Here is an 18,305-nt window from a genome sequence, read left to right as displayed (position 1 = left end):
TCAGAAAAACCGGGTGACCGAGGCCGGAGCCGCCTGACCGGCTGTAGCTGACCGCCTCTCCGGGCCGGGCGGACCAGCGTTCGGTGGAGGGGTTCGCCGGGCGCGCCACCGATGCGGGAAGTACCGCCCTTCCTGAGTGGTAGCCAATAGGAAGCAGCCGAGGCGAGGGGTTGCGGCCAATCAGCGGCACGGACGCTGCGCTCAATCGGCGCGCTGCGCACCCGGATGCCGTCAGTGGGGGCGCGGTACGGGAACACGTGTTCGGGACCGGGACCGGCCCCGGATCGAACCGAACCGCCGAACCGGGGCCATGGAGCTGCTGCCCCGCAGCCCCGGGGAGTTCGGCTCGGCGCGGTACTGGGATCGGTTCTTTCGGCAGCGCGGGCAGCGGCCCTTCGAGTGGTACGGGGCGTTCCCGGAGCTGTGCCCCGTGCTGCTCAAGTACGTGCGGCCCCGCGACAAGGTGAGGGCCCGGTTCTCTGCTCCTGCTTCCTCTCCCTCTCTGCCGTGCAGATCCCCCGGTTCCGCCCGGGTTGCTCTCCACATCTGAGCTTTGTTTGTAACCCCCCTGCGTCGCAACTGAGTTGACTGCTTGCACTGCAGCCGTGCTTTTACAGACTGTGTCGTTTCAGCCGGCCCTCTGGCTGGTGCTTGGGGAGGCTCTCATCCTACCCTTGCTAAGTGAATTAGCAGCACGGTGAGATCTGGCTCACAGAAGGGAAAGAGTGAAGGATCACTTCTGTGCCCATGTGCCTTTATGGAATTGTTATGTTAGGGTCGTGGGGAGGATCTGGAGGCGCTGTGGATCTGGAGGTGCTATGGATGTGGTTCTTGCTGAGGGCTCCTGGTTAATGTCACATGGTTGCTTTGAGGTGTGTATGCATGGCACCCTCACCATCACTGCTGCTCTTGTCCCGCTCCCCAGGTTCTTGTGGTCGGCTGTGGGAACTCGGAGCTGAGTGAGCAGATGTACGACACGGGGATGTGTGAGGACATTGTGAACATTGACATCAGCGATGCCGTGATCCGTCAGATGCAGGAGCGGAGCGCGAGCAAGAGGCCAAAGATGAGCTACCTGCAGATGGATATGCTTCACATGGACTTCCCAGACGCCCATTTCCAAGTGGCCCTCGACAAAGGCACGCTGGATGCCGTACTCACTGATGATGAAGAGGTTACTCTATCTAAGGTGGACAGGATGTTTGCTGAGATCAGCCGGGTTTTGCAGGTGGGAGGGCGCTACCTCTGCGTCTCCTTGGCTCAAGCCCATGTGCTGAAGAAAGCAGTGGAATACTTCTCCCAGGAAGGCTGGGTAGTGCGTGTTCACGAGGTGGCCACCAGTGGGGACAAGCAGCAGTTTGTCCTGCCGGTCTTTGTCTACGTCATGACAAAGTTCAGGAAGATCCCTGGCTCTGCACTGCAGATCCTGGAGATGTGCCCCGAGGAGCAGGACAAGCCGCTGCGATTGGAGAGCACAGAGCGGCTGGTGGAGGCGGTGAAGGACAGGCAGCACTACGCCCTGCTCTGCAGCCAGCTCAGCAAAGCCCCCTGTGGGGAGCAGCTTTCCCTGGATCTGTGTGATAAAGGCAGTGGGAGACCCCGCTATACGCTGCACGTAGTCGACAGCCCTGCGGTGAAACCTTCCCGTGACAATCGCTTTGCCATCTTCATCAGTGAGTACAGCCTTTCCTGCCTACAAAGAGACAGCACTCCGGGAGCTGCTATAGCAGCAGTGGTCCTGGCCTGCTGGAATTGGAGGTGAAGAAGGAAATCGTCTGTCCCTGTGGGGTTTGGTTGGGGTTTTACTCCCAGAGATTTGTCGAGCTCTGCCAGAAGCACTGTTAGCTTCCTGTGTACCTGCAGAGCCTGAGGCTCGGCGCAAACCACAGATGAGTTTGGGGGCTGTTGGACACCCCTTTATCATGAGATGTGGCCCCTACAAGAGCCTGCCCAATTTGAGAAACGTCCTTTTGATCACTGATTGTGCAGCCTAACTCTAGGCATAAGGCTGTGTCACGCAGTGCTGCCTCCTTGTGAAATCTCTGTACCCTACAGTTCCTCTCCAGGGTGGCTGTGCAGGGGCCAGCACCTGCCTGGGGCTCTCCTGACCGCAGCCCCCATCTGCAGTCCCGCAGGGCAGAGAAACCGAGTGGCTCTTTGGGACGGAGGAAGGGCGGAGGCAGCTGGCTGCCAGCGCGGGCTTTGGGCGCCTGGTCACTGTGGCCCTGCACAGGGAGCAGCGCTACGAGGGCATGGCGAGCATCCAGGCAGAGCTGTCGGGGAAGGTGATGGAGCTGGCCCCGCCGGGCCTCCCCGCCCGGCAGCAGGTGAGCCCGCTCACTGGGCTTTCCCATAGCCCAGTGCCAAACACAGACACACACACACAAAAGGGCCGTCCCAAAAACTTGAGAGCATCTGGCCCTATCTTCCCACCTTTAACTTCTCCCATCTCTTCTGTCTGCTCTTTCTTGCTCCAACTCCCCAAGCCCCCCTTGTAAAAGGCCCTTGGGTGCTGGTTCCCTGTACCCCAACATAGATCAGGGTGAGCCCAGTGTCCTGTGCACTGCCTACAGCTCATCCTGCTGCTTCCCAGGTGTGTCAGCTTCATCCCAGCCCTCCACTCACAGTCAAAACGGGGCCAGCGCCTGACCCTATAGCCTAGATGCCACGAGTCTCTGTCCTCCCTGCAGGTGCCCTTCCTGTCTGTGGGAGGGGACATCGGGGTGCGGACGGTACGGCACTGTGATACCAGCCCCCTGAGTGGGGAGTTCGTCGTGGAGGACGTCAAAGGGGAAGATGCGTGCTACTTCCGTCGCCTCGTCTTCCTCAGCAACAGGAATGTGGTGCAGTCGGAGGCCCGGCTCCTGGCCCCTGCACCTCCCCCAGGTATGTTGAGGAGATGGTCAGGGACAGGGCAGGGCCGAGGGTGACTTTGGGTGGTAGGGAGTGAGATGCATGTGAGGAAGAAGATTAAAAAGTCATGCTGGGACCTGTTTGTCTTGTCTCAGTGCAAATGCGGGGGGGGTTTTGCTCTCTGCATTGCTGGTGGGACTTGGGTTTGAAGTGGTCAGTCCCCAGAAAGCAGCCTTGGCTCCAGCCCCACCTTACCTCCTGTCTTTCAGGCCAGAAGAAACGGAGGAAAGACAAGAAGAAGCCTGGCCCTGCCGAGCCTCCTATGGCAATTGACAAGAGCTACCTGTGCTGTGAGCACCACAAGGCCATGGTGGCGGGGCTCTGCCTGCTGGGCAGCTCCGACCCCCTACCAGGTGATGAGGTGGGAAGGGTTTTCCAGGCTGTGGAGCCCCAGTGGCCTGCTAGAAGCAGCCTGGGGGAGACGAGTGGGATGGGCAGAGGGAGTGTGGCAGGCCTGGCAGCTCACCTGGATTCTGTCCCTTGGCAGGAACCCCGATTGCAGTGCTGGTTGTGGGACTTGGTGGCGGCAGCCTGCCCCTCTTCGTCCACGACTACTTCCCACAAGCCCATGTGGCTGTGGTGGAGATCGACCCCTCCATGCTGGAGGTGGCCACGCGCTGGTTTGGCTTCTCCCAGGGTGACCGGATGCAGGTGCACATTGCTGATGGCCTGGACCACGTCGCCAAGCTGGCAGCTGAAGGTACTGTCTTGCAAAACTTTAATTCTGCTTCCTATCCTGCCCTCCTGCTGGTTTCTAGCTCTGCTTCTTGCCTATCCCTGGACTATCCTGTTCCTCCATGGCAGCCATGTTGTACGATGGTGTTCCCCATGTTTCTCTTGCACCTCCTGCCATGTGTTACAAGCTCCAGCCTTGACAGGTCCCTACAGCGAGCAGGCTTGTCCTTGTCAGAATGTGCAGGGGACCTTATATTTGCTCTTTCCCCAGTCCAGAAGGTGCTGTCACAAGAAGCAGCTGAAAGTGGCAGAGGGGGGAGCCTGGCCACCATGTTTGCTGCTTCCCCACCTAGTGTGGCTCATCCCTGTCCCGTGGGATAATGAATCCGCGTTCCCTCTTGCAGCCTCAGCTCAGTACGATGCCATCATGTTTGATGTGGACAGCAAAGACCTCACAGTGGGGATGAGCTGCCCGCCTCCAGCATTTGTGGAGAAGCCCTTCCTGGAGAAAGTTAAAACCATTCTCAAGCCAGAAGGTACGAGGTGGGCTCTGCTGGTGGTGCCCCTGCAGGTGCCAGGACTGGGCTGGCTGGTGTTGGACAGGGTTTGGGTGGTGGGTTCCTCATCCTGGAAAGCAGTGGCTGTGCTGCTGTGACTGATGTGTGGCAGCTGCCTTTCCCAGCAGATCCCGGCTCCCAGTGATGTGGAGCTGGCCAAGGGCACTCAATATGCTGCCCAGAGCTGCATGTGAGAGGGAGCTGGTGGTACCAGTGGCACGGATGCAGCCATGTTTGTGTAGAGAGGGGGTGAGTAGGGAGGCGTGCGCAGGATGCCAGGCTCACAGGTGGCTGTTCTGAACCCCTCTTGCTCTGCTGCAGGGGTCTTTGTGCTCAACCTGGTGTGCCGTGATGCTCGGCTGAAGGAGTCTGTCCTGGCCATCCTCAGGGAAGTCTTCCCCCTGCTCTACGCACGCCGCATCGATGGGGAGGTCAACGAGATCTTGTTCTGCCAGCTCAGCCCCGAGAGCCGGCGGGACCCTGTGGAGCTCACAGTGCTTGCCCAGGCACTGGAGGGGTCAATGCAGCAGTTGGGACGCTCCTGGGACAGCTCGTATGTGCTGGCAGACATGCTGCAGGCCATCAGCATCCTCTGAGTGGGGCCCTGATGCCACTTGAGCAAAAGGAGTGCCTGCATGGTGCTGCAGCTGGGACATTGTTGACCCTGCAGGGAGCCAGTGCTGGCCTGGTGTCTGCCTGAAGGCTGCAGCTGGCATGGAGAGGGGCTCCCGACAGCAGAAGGGAGCCCAGCGTGCCTCGTGGAGCGCTGAGGCTCTGCTCTTTGCATACAGCAGGGCTGGGGAAGAGTGCTGGGAGAGCAGGGAGCTGTGCTGCCCATGGGACAGTGTTGAGCTGGCAAGGGGAAGAAGATGCTCCAGGGTTGGCAGGGCTGTGTGTTTGCATCTCTCCCCACTGCTTTCCTTTTGTGGTTAAATGTCACTCTGACCATCCTCTTCCCTTCCAGCACTGCTCCTTCCCCATGTTCTGCTTTCTTCTACACCTCCAGGATCACTGCTTGTTGGCATCTCTGCAAACCCCTGGCTCTGCCCCGAGGCTGGCAGCAGATGTGTATAGATGGGCTGAGTGCTGTGACAATAAAGCTCAGGACTGCTCTTGAGGTTCACAGTGCTCCACCAGGTTTATTTCTCGCTAGCAGTGATGGGACACCGCCGTCCCTTTGGTGGGCGATGCCCCTGCTGCTGTGAGGCATGCCAGGTCCTGCCAGGCTGTGCAGGGAGTTGCTTAGATCCCATGTCCGTTGCTCTCCGCATTATTCTCCTTTATGTAGCGGGACAGGTTGGTGCCCCACTTTCTCCTTTGGCTGGCCTGCTTCCGTGCAGGGGGAGCAGATGCTTTTTTCTTTTTTGCAAAGTGCTTTTGATCTTCCCCAGGCGCTCAGAGCGCTCGTGAGTGTCAGAGCTCAGATTTGGGCCGGCCGGCTCCCCGCTGCAGACAGATAAGCTGTGACAGCTCTGTGCTGCTTTGTGCTCTGCCCGGGGCTGCACGCAGTCGCCGGTCGCTGGCAGAGGCAAGGCTGGAGCTCGGTTGTGCAGCAGTCGGTCCGCCCTGTGCAGTTCTCTTCTAAATCTCTATAATCATTAGCACCTTTTTTTGAAGGATGTCTATTATCCATCCAGCTCAGCGATGGCAAATTTCTCAACTCTTATCAGCAGTGCTGCATTCAGTCTATTTTTAACTCAGTTTCCAATTCTCAACATAATTCCAGTGACACAGATTAGCGTGTGTGCCCTTTATTTTATCTAAAGCATTTCATTTCTTCCCCGGCAGCTCACACAAAGGGTGCGTTCATCCCTCCTTTGTCCAGTTCTGCATTTCTGCTGCGTTTCCTAATTGCTGTGTAATGCCACATCCTGTTGGAAAAACAAAAGGCATTTATTGGGAAGAAAGTGGCCATGGGACCTCAGTCCGTTGCAGCTGTCCTTGCAGTCACTGACAGCCCTGCAGTGTTGGTCAAGAAATATATTTTGGCCAGAAAACCAGCAAATATTTAACGAGTGCTGCAATTACCTGAAATTCTCTGCAGGTGAAAGCGGAATAATTGATCCGTGGAAATTCTTTCTCAGGGCAGCAAAAAGGGGGTAAATAACATATATGTTTGGCAGCTGTTTCTGCTGAGTGTTTTGGCAGTATACTATGTTTGCATCCTTTACTCTTCACTTCCTTCCTTTACAGTGTGGGCACATTGTAAACAGGGGAGCTAGAAGCAAGCGCTCCTGTCACTTAGCAACCTCCGATGGTCTCAGAGATGCTGACATCTTTCCTTTCTGGATTTCCCAGCACAAAAAGAAAGCACTGTGTAAATTGGGGCATGGCTCAGCCCTGAGTCTGCAGCCAGCCCCGGCTGCTGGGGGCTCATCCTGAGCTGATTTCCTGCAGACCTGTGCGCAGCGAGCCTGGCTCTGCTGGCTGGGGACGCAGCAGGCGTGCTGTCAGGCTGCAGCAAGGGGCTGCTGCTGCTTCCCAGGTGCCCTCAGTGAGAGGCTGTGGGGAAACATCTCTGCAGCCTGCAGTGCAGCACAGCCTTTCTTCTACTTTCAGTCTCTTCTGCAGCCTCAAGGTCTCCTTTCTGAGCTCTCCTCGCTGGCAGATGCACTGCGTGATGCTGGCCGGCATGGTGACGCCAGCGCTGCAAACCTGCAGAGCATTAGTGGAGCTCCCCTTGCAGCACAGCACCAACCCCACGTCTCCTGCTCCGTGCAGATCAGCTGTATGAAAAGCTCCGCAAGACCTCGGGTTTGGAGCTGAGCCAAGGAGAGGGCGAGGAGCGTCCCTGGAGAGATGGGGAAAATCATGCGTGAAGGAGCGTGCCTCTTCTGAATGTGGCCCGGGGGAGGACTCAACCTTGGCTGCGCTCTGCTGGCGGTGCCTGGCTGCTCACTGCAGGCGCCTGCGTCTCCTCTGTGGCAGCTCCTATATAACCCATTCTCCACGAAGGGAATTGCGCTGGCGTGCATTTATAAAGCAGCCTGGGGATCTGAACTGAACGTCCCGTTTTAACGTCACGCTGCCTGGTTTGGAAGAGCTGTTAGCAGGTAAGGAACAGTGACAGCTGTGCCCTGAAACCAGGCTCTTCTCCCCATTTATTTGGCTGTGCGTCAGGGCAGGACATACTTGCTATCCATAGGCTTGATCCGAAATGCACCGGAGGCTCCCGCCAGCTCCACGAGCCTGAGGACCTGAGCAAGCAGTGCTGGAGCTGGTGACACCCAGAGGTACCTCCCCCCCTACCACCGAGCTGGGAAAGCTGGGGCTGTGAAGATCTCATCTGCATCCTGAGCCCAATGTATGACAAAAGGAAGTGACAAGCAGCGTGGAGCACTGAAGCTTTGTGCTCCTTGGGAAAACAGGGACCTGGAGGTGCCTTCTGTGTCCTTTGCTGGCATCTTAGAGCTGTTAGAAAATGTGCATCCTTGGCACAGCACATGCATGCATCGTGCAAACATTTGTGCTTTTGCAAGGAAGTGGGAATGTTGTATCCTGACCGCTCGTGGCATGTTTTGGGAGAGGGCAGATTGTTGTAAGCGATGGAGTCACAGGGTAAGCATGGTCAGCTTAGCCAGAAACAGTGGAAACTTCCCGGACTTGAGGGAATAGTTTAATCTCTTTTCTAGGAATTGATGTTTTCTCATTTATTTTTAATAAGAGGAAGGAAACAAAGACATAACTCTAAAAGCTACTGGAGAAGACAGGTCCCCGGGTTACCGGTCTCAGGGTAGCACGGCGTTGCCCCCAGGGATCCTGCCACGTCCAGTGCTCGTTTCTCTCTTGCACTGAGGGGGTCCTGGTGCCAGGCTGCTCCTCTCCTGACAGCAGCGATTTCAGAAGCGATGGGAAACGTGCCTACACTTCTGCTGAGAGGGTTTTGCCAAAACGCGATGCTGTTGTTCCTGACTCCCAGCCTTGGTAGGAACCCATTGGCTGGAAGAAGGCCAAAAAGCTCCTCCGACGCTTCCTGGCACAGGCTGCTCAGTTGGGAGCGTGAAAAAAAATTCATGCTGTTAATTGGCATAATTATGCCAATAACCTCAGGCTCCATCTAGATCGAAAGGACCACAAGGCTTTTCCCAGAAGGGCAGAGACGGAGTAATAATAACTCCTCAGCCTGAGCTAAACATAATTCCTCCTGCTTGGATGCCAGGCAGCATCCTCCCTTGCCACGAGGACAAGTTCAGCTCTCACCTTACCCTTTGCATGCATGGAGAGGGGCTTCACGATGGGCTGAGGTCCATGGAGTGCGTTCCAGCCATGCCCGTGCTGTCGGTGTGCCTCAGCCCCAGCTGCAGCACAAGGATGGCTCCGGGCCTTATGCTGGGGCTCAGCTCCTTCTGTGGCTCTGTTCACAGCTGCCTGTCTGTGCCCCCATTAGAAGCAGGCCTGCCGTAGGGATCCACTTGCTATGCTCGCTGTCAGCTCTGGCCAAGATGTTTTGATTGCACTCCAGAGCGTCAGCGCCTGTCAGCCACTGGGCTGCTCGCAGCTCCCTGCTGTTCTGCTATTCATGCTGAGCAAGCCCGTGTCTGGGTTAGCACAGAGGAGAACTTCCGTCGCTGCAGGCCTCTGTCTGGGCCGTCTCTGTGCTGTGAGGGCTGTCAGTAATCGCAGCTCAATCTCATCCTTATTTGCTGTACGACCGGCTTGGCCTCACCGTGCAACTCGCACTCAACCCACTCCACTTCTTTCCCTCTGCGGTACGAAGGCAGCCTGTTCCCGAACTCGAGGCTCTCCAACTGCGCTGTGGGGTAACGTTACACCTTATAACCGCCCAACCCCACGGAACACGCTTCTCCGCTCTCCGTGCGCACAGCGGCGCGGCTCCCCGCATAGAGCGGGCCGGGCGGGCGGCGGGCGCGTGCTGGGCCGCCAGGGGGCGTGGCCTCTCAGCCGAGGGCCCGCCTCCCAGCCGGGAGCGGTGCGCATGCGCAGTGCGCCGGCCGTTACCTGTCAGCGGAGGCAGCGGGTGGAGGAGGAGGCGGCGGCGGTGGCGGCAGCGGCGCGGCGGGATGGAGGGGCTCATCCCGCTCGTCAACCGGCTGCAGGACGCCTTCGCGGCGCTGGGCCAGAGCTGTCTGCTCGACCTGCCGCAGATCGCGGTGGTGGGAGGGCAGAGCGCCGGCAAGAGCTCCGTGCTGGAGAACTGCGTCTCCAGGTGAGACGGCGGCCGCCCCCTTCCCGCCCCTCCTCTCCCCTCAGAGGCTCCGCGCGCCCCTCCTAACGGTCGCCGACGGTCCCCTCTTCGCGCGCTCCCCGCAGCGCCGCCTCGGCGGGTTGTGTGGGGGGGAGCGCCGAGCGCGGCCGGGCTCCTCCGTGCGTGCCCGTCGGTGCGCGCTCGGTCAGGTGCACCTGGCGCCGAGGGTCGGCCGTTCCGTGCAAAGCGGCGCTTAACGTCCGTTGTGGTCGTCGCGGTTCCAGGTTCCAGGCTGGGGGTTTCGTCGGCAGGAGCGCGTTCGGTGTCCGCGTCCCCCGCAGGCTGGCGGTGCTGTCGGCGGGCTCTGCTTATGAACGGCTCGCGGTGAGCGCGACCTCCTCGTGCCGCTGCCCGGGATCCTGCTGCGCTGGGCGCGAGGGCTCCCAAAGCGAGGTGTTACGCGGCTGCCGTGCGGAGGAAAGGCCTCTGTGTGTTTCTTGGGAATGAGGAGGTTCTGGTCTCTGTCGCAGAGCCTCGTCTGGACTGGCACCTGCCTGGGCGCAGAGGTCAGCGTGATGGCTGTGGGCTGCTGGCTGCCTCTGCGTCCCGCCGTGCTGCTGGAAGGATGAGCTGCTGCTCCTTACTGGGAGGTGCTTCTCACCGCTGCCCTGCCAGAGGGCTCTGCTTCTCCTGAGCCGCAGGCTGAGCTCTTCTGTGAGCGCGGTGCGCTCCCGCTCACCTCCCCAGGAGTCAGAGAATCATAGAATATCCGAAGTTGACCCTCACTGAGTCCAATCCTGGCCAGAGCAAAAGGTGAAAGTGAAAAGTTCGTGCTGCTCTGGCCCAGCTGAAAAGAGGCTGGAACCTGCTGCGTAAGTGAGGCCATGTAGTAAGAGTTAGGAAGCAAAGCTAAGGACAGTGACCTTTTTCACCCCCAGGGTTACTCGCTGTGCACCCTGCAGGTACTGCCAGGCTCTTCCAAGAGAAGTTTACAGGGGCCTGTGGAGCACTGCGGGGTGTTTCTGTTGTGCTGCAGTCTGGAGTCTTTCAACCTTGTCCGTATTGTTGTCCTGTGCAGTAACTCTCAGAGAAACGGAGTCACCCAATCTGTTGTACCTCCATACCTGCAAGCTTGAAGTCTTTTGCAAAAGTAAATATCAAAGACTCTTACTTCAAACCCATTTCCGTGAGGTTTAGCTAAATATGTTTTACTCTTGCCTCTTCTCCGTGCTGGGCGAGCACGTGTGGTCAGCAGATGTTGGTTGCTCGCTAAGCTGTGAGAACTTGATTGTGAACCCTCAGAACCAGATGGGCAAATGTCTGTGAGACTGAAGAGCGTTTCTGGTTGGCAGATCAGCAGGTAAAAAGCACTTTTTAGTTAGTAATAGAAAATCCCTGTCTTTACATGATAACAAAGCTCTTCTCTGGAAAACAAATTTATTGTATCTGTGTGTGTCTTAGTATGGCCGATACAGGTAGTGTGACATTGTAGAGACATACTGTGCTCACTCATTTTTGTTTGTGGTGCATTGCCTATGATGCGCTCAACCACCGTGCAAGCAGTAATAGTAACACAGTTCTCAAAGAAATTGTCATCAAAATGGAGCAGTCCAGCACTGCTCTGATGTTTGAGCATTAGCTCTCGTGCGTTATGTTTTTCATCACGTGAATTGTTATTGTTAGCAGGTTTTGAAATCTTAGCCTTCAGAGGAGGCTCTCTCTTTCAGGAGTAGCTGCAGTTGGCGGCAGGAGGGCAGTGGGGTTGGTAGGGCTCTGAACTCTGGGATCAGATTGGTTTTTCTCAGCAGCCCATAGCCACTGGGCTGACATGCTGGTTTCAGTGCCCTTTGCTTGTGATCTTCTGAAGGACTTAACGATGACTTTATTTTCCTATACAGACAGAGAAAATGTTTACTTGCTTGCAGGTGGTATCGGAGTTAGGTCTTCCTTATGCAGCCTAACTCTCTGCATTCCCCAGCATCCAATTAATATCTCACAGCTCTGACTGACCTCAGTGCTTGCATGCAGCAGAGTTCTGTGTGTGTTTGCCTCTGCAGGAATTGTGTGACAGCCAGAGCCACGCATTTCCTCGGGGTTGGTTTGGGACAAGGCTGCAGCAGGGCAGCATGGAGGCTCCCAGTGCAGCAATTAGCGTTGCTATTTGGGTTCGCATCCTTTCATGTATTCAGAGGGTTTACTCATCGCTTATTTCTCCTCTGTGTGCAATGAGGTCTTCCTTTAAGGAACTCTGTTTGAAGTCCTTGGATGTTATGTTGGGATGAAAATAAGAGAGAACAGCAGAGGACAGCGGCGTTTACACCTACATGGTAGGCCTTCACATGTTCCTAACTGGAGCTGGTGGTGCTGTTTGGAGGAAATGGTATTGTCTGAAGAGTAAGGGAAGAACAAATGTTCACACAGCCTGCTTCTCTTTGCAACAGAAGCAAATGTGCCCATACAGTGCTGGGGCTGTGCTTAAAGCGAGGCTGGTGGGAGAGCCTGAGAAGCACAAAGGGAATCCAAGCTGTAGCCCCGCGGTGGGAGCAGGGTACAGGATCGTGACCTGATGTATTGTTTGTGCTTCTTAAGTGACTTGCTTTTGGTAATAACGAGGTTATTTATAAGGAAATTGGGGGCAGGAAGCAATCCTTGGGAATTGTATCCGGGTAGAGAGTTTCCCTATTATTCCACATGTCAAGATGGGCTTCTGAGATCGCTTGCCATCTGCACCTTTGCTTATCTTGTCAGGGCCTCCTTCTCCAGATTTGAATCAGAGCCTCATTTAATTCTTACGGATAGTGAGAAATTAATAATTGGATTTCAAAGCTGAAAGCTCTTTACTTCCTTCCCTGCTTAACGTAATATAAAATGGATGCGGCCGAATAATTGTTTTATAAGAGATGTGAAGTCCTGATTGTAAGCCTGTCAGTCACAGTCACACAACTGCTTTCATTTTAAGAGCCCGAGGTCTGCTTTTGTCATACAGCTTTGCAGCTTTTTGATCTGAGTCTCTTTGGATAATCTTAGGGCCCCTACGCGGCGTGCAGCTATTTGTTATGAAATATGTACCGCTTTCTGCCTTTTGCATTGCAGTTCCTCGTGCGCTCCGCTCATTCCTGTTCCTGTGGATGAACGTGAAATGTTGAGGCATTAAGGGCAGAGGAGGGGGCTTCAATCCAAGCACTGGAGCGGTGTTTCTCCCAGGAGGGCAGGCACTCAGGCTGCAGGCATGCAGGGGAGATGGCTTACATGGCTGCAGATGTTTTATTCCTTCGGTTCTCTGTCACTGACAGAAGCACTTCTCTTTACAGGAAATTCACCTCTTACATGAAACAGGCGCGGAAAAGCCAAGCTGCAGGAGATGCAGGCATCTCCGTGGTGCTCTGCGTTCTTATTTTAATCTTAAGGACCTTCTGGAAACGAGAATCAACCCCTCCTTTTCCTGACTAATTAAGCCATTGTACGGCTGCATTGAGGGTATTAGTGTAGCTATCAAAACACTCTGGTGTGCTGAAAGCAAGGATTGTTTCTGGGGATTCCATTAAATGGAAACAGTAGCAAATGAGACAGTGGCTCCTTTTGGTTCCTTCCCCAAATACTTTTATAGATTTAAAGGTTGTTAAACAAACGTGGCTATTTAGAAGTGATGTAGATGGCCTAGTTTTGTCCTTCAAAATCTGATGTGAATTGAAAGTTCGGTTTTATCCCAGGTCCTGAGCATGGCTACATGCCAAGTAAAACAAACGTGCAGTTCAAGCAGGCGTGCAAACAAAGATGCTAATTAGCTTTTTCAAATGGAAGTAAGAATTTTCTTTTAAATATGAGTTGAGGACCCATGCCTCTTATTTCTGGCACCCAGATCCTGTTATCAGCAGGTTTAGTCTGTAAAATAAGCTGTGCTCGGTAATGAGGCAGAGCATTGGGAACCCTGGCTCACGTCCTGGTGTGTAAGTTCAGCTTATCAAGTGCTTTACAGAGATGCTAATCAGTAAGTAATTCTTACCTCTGCTGTAAAATGTCCCTCGGAGATGTGTATGGCCTTAATACATAGATAGATAGATGCATGTTAACAGTGTGATTGTTTGGACATGCACCTGCAAACATAGGGGGTGAACTGCTACAGGTTACAGCAGGGAAGCAGGCGAGAAGGTGCTGTGCTTTTCTCTGCCTCTGGTTTATGGCACAACCTCATGCATTTTTGAATGTTACCCACACCTGTATCCTCATGCACGTGCCTCAAGGCTTTAATCTATAGGTAGGTTTATGATTTTGATTTTTAAAAAATTCTTTAATTTTTAACTTCCGTCTATTTTTAAAGGAAAATATGAGCATATAATCTTAATGCCTGTATGGAATAACTGTAACTGTAGTCTAAAGCTTGCTGTGACACATTTTTCTGCCCTGTGGGATGGCTGCTTTAGGTACCCATATGACACTAAAGCAGGGCACTGGGTTCTGCTTGCAGTAGCTGAGATGTAGCAGGGTTCTGCTTTCCACGAAGGGCCCCTTGCCAGTGTTCAGTTTAGTCCTTCAAAGAGATCACGTCGTGCCTTGGTATCCATCTGTTAATCATGGAACAAAATTGATGTTTTTCTGTAGGATCCACACGTTTCTTAAATAACCTCTGCCCAGACTGCAAGCACCGAGAGGCAGAATCCATTTCTGCTTTTTCTGGTTTTTTAAGCAGTGCATGACAAAGCAAGGCCTTCTGGCAACTGGAAGCTGTGAACTCCCCTTGCTTGCTGTCCCCATGTGCAGAGACCTACTGGGAGGCTCTTTAATGCTGTGTGTCTGCAGTGTAAATATGCTGAGAGCAGGAAGTGAGCATTATTTAACTGTGACCTTGCATCTTTTTTCTTCAGCAAGTTGCAGTAAGACGAACAAGGCAGCATTATTGAACTTGAGAGGAGCAAATCCCATTTAACTGCATGCTGGGCTTTGATGTACTGCCAAGTACTGTTGTCTGTGATAGCCTCTGGGATGCAAAGGAGACTGTAGCTAGAGATAAGAGAAGTTTTCAACCAAAGCACCTAGTGATAATGTCAGCTTTTGTAATTTGTGTGAGGAAGTCATGCTTAAATCAATACCTAGCAGAGTATTTCTGCATCCTAACTCCTGTGCAAGATTCCGTCCTTCAGAGACGTAGGAGTTCTACTACTCACTGTAACGCAGCTAGATTTCTGCCTTCACAGCTGATAAAATCAAAGCTGGATTCCTCTTAAGCACTTGGTGCCTTGTTTCTTATGTAGATACCTACAAATACACATGTGTATTCAGCAGTGCTCATCTATGTAGGGTGCATTAAAATGACCTGTGTGTAGATTCACCTGCAGAGAACAGGCAGAGCTCTGTGGCAAGCACAAGAACAACTGGAAGGTACTCGCATCCTCTTGCAGCTGAGCTGGGAACTGCTGAAGGCAGTTGTAACATTAACCATCAGAGGCAATGTTGTGTCCTGACGTGCTCACCTGTTCATTGGTTCAGGTGGACAGAAGGTACCCGTGTCCATCATTTCTGGGAAGCTGCTCCCCACTACCATCTCTTACTGTTGTCTTTCTGTCTATAAATTCACGCTTTATGCTGTGGTTCCCTTTGTGTTCTCCCTCCATGCATTTTTGGAAGGAGCAGGAAAACTGAATCTAGACACATTTTAGCTTTGCAAGAAGGATCTTTGATGGCTTGTCTAGTACAAAGAAAGGTAGCTTCACCGGTTCACATGGTCATCACAAAAGAGGGAAATGCATTGTCACAGTGCATCTGGAGAGTTAGAGGTTTTGCTCTTGGTCTTTGTGATATGTCATAGCTGATTGCATTCTGTACCTCTGCTTAATGGCTCAGTGTTGATAGATCTGAGCTCAGCACACTGTGATTTGGGAGGAAAAGGCGAAGCTTGTTTTGTCTGAGTTTTGATGACAGCACTGAGGTCTGCAGCATTGGAAAGTTTTGTCACAACAAGATGATCCAGAGGTGAGTTGCGTGCTAAATGTGTGCCTTTATAAAGTAGGTAGCTTCATGCAGCTGGGAACACATTGCCTACTGCCTGATCCTCACAGCCAGCACATTTTTGTTTGCCTGATTATATGGCAAAGGAAAATCTTCCTCAAGTATTTCTTTTGAAGAAAAAGAACAACCAACAATACAGTTAATAGCGTTTGGCAGCTAGAAGTTCATAAAAAGAAAAGCAGCCCAACAACTCACCTTGTGTTTAGTGCACTGACAACAACTTGAAGGGAGGGAAGAAGCTTTGCTGTTCATTTCTTGTATCAAAATACCACATCTTGCTGCATTAGTATTCATCCTGAGAGTGGATGGGCTTTCATGCACTAACAGCATATGTAAATTAGCCCTTTCCTAAAAGCAAACACATCTGATTAGGGAGAATACAGTTGTCCTGAGAGGTCTGCTTCACTCTTTTCAACATGAAATTCTAAGAATTGCTGGGGTTTTGTTTGTTCTGTGGTTTCTCCCCCCGCCCCCCCCCCGGCTTGGAATTGATGGAGAGCACCACTGGGCAGGAAATAGCAGAAGCTTTTGTTGAATCTTAAAAGAGAGAGGAAGAGGGGCATTTTCACAAATGGAATTAGGATGATGCAGCAAAGTTTTGGATGTCTGCCAGGGAGGACAGATGCATCGTGCATACAGTGCCTTGCCTACGAGACTGCACGTTGGCAGCTTCCTGATCTGTTAATACAGCAAGCCTACAGCCCCGCCATAATCACTGCAAACAGAGCACCGTTCAGCTCAGCGCTCGCGTGTGTTTGCCTGGCAACTTTTCATAGCTGACTATGGCAAATTTTCAGTCCTGTGAACATTACTGAGGCTTTACAACTTTATTACGTAGTAGATTATATTTTTAAATGGTAGAAAGCACATTCTTTTTATTTGCTACAGTGAGCAAGCTTGCCTTTTTCTGTGCAGAACCGCAATGTAAGGTACTCTCATTGCTGTTAAAATACGATGTTGGGATAATGTGATGGTCAGTACCTTCCGTCCAGTCATGTTTAGTAGAAAACTTCACCACAGGGGCTGAGACCCCAGACTTTGACTGCTGAAGATGTGCCCAGCTGTGTGGGCTGCAGCGTGTGGTTACCGCTCCTGGGTGTTGGAGTGCATCTCGATGCAGCAGTGCAACTGCTCTCAGCTGAAGGAAGCCTTACCTTGAGAGAATGCATACTCCAAACGTAGCTAAGAGATCCCAAACTAAGCACTGAAGTGTGGTGGTAGAGATGGCGGCATCTATGCTGTGTGGTTTACAAAAAAATCCCTGGAAGGACTGGTGTAAATCTGTAAAAGCTATTATATCTGAGGTCATTACGTATCCACAGCTTCTTAATGCATTTAGCTTGCCTGGCAGGTAGGTGTCAGGTAGGTGTCAGTGGCCTTCGATAAGGAGGCTTAATTATTCTGTACATCTTTATGTAAGCCCCATTAAGTGAGGCTGAGGTTTTGCATCATTGAATGACGCTGTGGGAGATTCCCTTGATTGACAGACAGGCCAAAACAGAAGAGCATTTCCTATTCTGCAACTAATGAGAAGAGGTGAGGGATCAAGTGGTCCCTGATAAGAAGAATTGGTCTCTGTGCTTTGAGTTAATGAGGAAGAACACATGTAGCCAAATACCAGCATGAGGTGAAAGTGATGTATGCTGCTCAATTACTGAATAAGAATGGTTTGTGGTTCAGAATGCCAAAGCATAACAGAGGTACTGCCTTGCAGCTTCTAGAACGTCTTGAAATGTTTCCCTGTACTGTCTGTAGTGCTGTTTGAAGGGCAGAGAAGCTGTGCTTCCAGAACCACTGCGGAACAGTAAACGCAGCAATGTCCAGTGCAGGTCTTCAGATGGATGCTTCTAGCGTTAAGAGTCCTTTAGTTATAAACTAACTGGATTTGGTTTGTGGGTTTGAAAAAGGGAACCCGAGGAAAGATGCTAACAATTATTAATGGGTCTCCTGTAGTTTTCCACTGGGCCATGCTGCTTCTGCTTTGTTGTTGTGTAGCATTGTGCTTTAAGGCTAAAATGTGATAAATTCAAGAAAATGAAAGCAATGCGTGATACTGCAGTGCAACGTGTGTATGTTGCAGACACAGGAGGTGCTTGGCATACGCTCTATGTTGATGTTCACCATGAAGTGCTGCCTTCCTGTGCATGAGAGACCAGTGCTCCTGGTGTGCCCGGCTGGAGCTGTGTGGAACAATGAATGTGTGCTGGAGCACTGCCCAGCAAAACTGTTGAGTTTTGACCTGATTGCTTCCTATTGCAATTAAAGCTGCATTGTAGTTCTGGCAAACCTTGGCAATAGAGGTCTAATAATTGAGGTTTTCCTCCATCCTTTGGTTTCCTGAGTCCCCCTTGTGTTTTCTAAGAATTCACTGTATTGATATCAGCGTTAGCTCAGCGCTCACCCTGTACAGTACCGACCACTTGTCAAAGTGCAGGACGTTGTGCAGTACCACACTGCCAGAGTAGAACGGACTCCTTTTGAAATGACAATCAAGTTTGAATTGGTGATGCACCATCAGTCTTTACCTCGTGTGCGCAGCCTGGGGGCTTTCTTGCATTTTTTTCCTTTGATAAAATGACTGCTGCTAGTATGCCAGAGAGCTGCTAAATGAAAACTACTCTCTGACCTGGAAAGCCCCCTGTAACACACTGTACCTGTTTTGCTTTGTATTTTCATACATGGTTTTCTTTGTGAGCTGTAGTTCTGCTCTGTAACTAGACAAGCTCATTGAGCAAACTCCCGCCTAGTTTGCTTTGCAGCATTGTGCTGCGGCTTCAGCTCTTTCTGAAGATAGGCAAGAGTGATCCCATCTCTCGGGTGGGATCCTTCCCATTAATGAGTCGTCCAAGTTCAGCTCATTTGTTCCTTGAGCATTAGTCAGAGAGACATGCAGAGATGTGGACTTTGTTCTTACACAAGAGCAAACTGCTGTAGGAAAGACCAGACCCCTAAGCATTGTGTTATTTTGAACCAGTAGCGTATTGATATGGCCATTTAGAAACAAGCGTTGC

The 18,305-nt window shown here is 52.4% G+C and overlaps 2 protein-coding genes across 25 annotated transcripts in view; both read left to right on the top strand.

Annotated features, from left to right (window-relative positions):
* The first annotated feature begins 227 nt into the window (after positions 1-227).
* Positions 228-5,262, top strand: METTL13 (methyltransferase like 13). The gene is made up of 8 exons (XM_040704993.2): positions 228-463; positions 926-1,673; positions 2,128-2,327; positions 2,691-2,886; positions 3,123-3,266; positions 3,401-3,613; positions 3,993-4,124; positions 4,467-5,262. Exons 1-8 carry the CDS (start codon positions 311-313, stop codon positions 4,739-4,741), a joined length of 2,061 nt encoding a protein of 686 aa, XP_040560927.1. The 5' UTR covers positions 228-310; the 3' UTR covers positions 4,742-5,262.
* A 3,823-nt stretch (positions 5,263-9,085) lies between these two features.
* The window catches only part of DNM3 (dynamin 3), a 166,801-nt gene continuing 157,581 nt past the window's right edge, over positions 9,086-18,305 (top strand). For all 24 annotated transcript variants that reach the window (XR_005861932.2, XR_005861933.2, XM_040704989.2 and 21 more), the window contains exon 1: positions 9,086-9,312. Coding sequence is in view for 22 of the 24 variants with exons in the window: in XM_040704989.2 (XP_040560923.1) it covers positions 9,167-9,312 (146 nt within the window). In the remaining 2 variants the exon portion in view is untranslated. The remainder of the gene's footprint in view (positions 9,313-18,305) is intronic.

This window comes from Gallus gallus, chromosome 8 (genome assembly GCF_016699485.2).
Source record: "Gallus gallus isolate bGalGal1 chromosome 8, bGalGal1.mat.broiler.GRCg7b, whole genome shotgun sequence".
NCBI lineage: Eukaryota > Metazoa > Chordata > Aves > Galliformes > Phasianidae > Gallus > Gallus gallus.
This window is presented reverse-complemented; position numbering and strand designations above follow the sequence as displayed.

Excerpts from the sequence above, each read along its gene's own strand:
- METTL13 (XM_040704993.2), top strand. The coding sequence starts at position 311 with ATGGAGCTGCTGCCCCGCAGCCCCGGGGAGTTCGGCTCGGCGCGGTAC. Across the intron at positions 464-925 it reads ACGTGCGGCCCCGCGACAAG|GTTCTTGTGGTCGGCTGTGG; the intron begins GTGAGGGCCCGG and ends CCCGCTCCCCAG. Across the intron at positions 2,887-3,122 it reads GGCCCCTGCACCTCCCCCAG|GCCAGAAGAAACGGAGGAAA; the intron begins GTATGTTGAGGA and ends CCTGTCTTTCAG.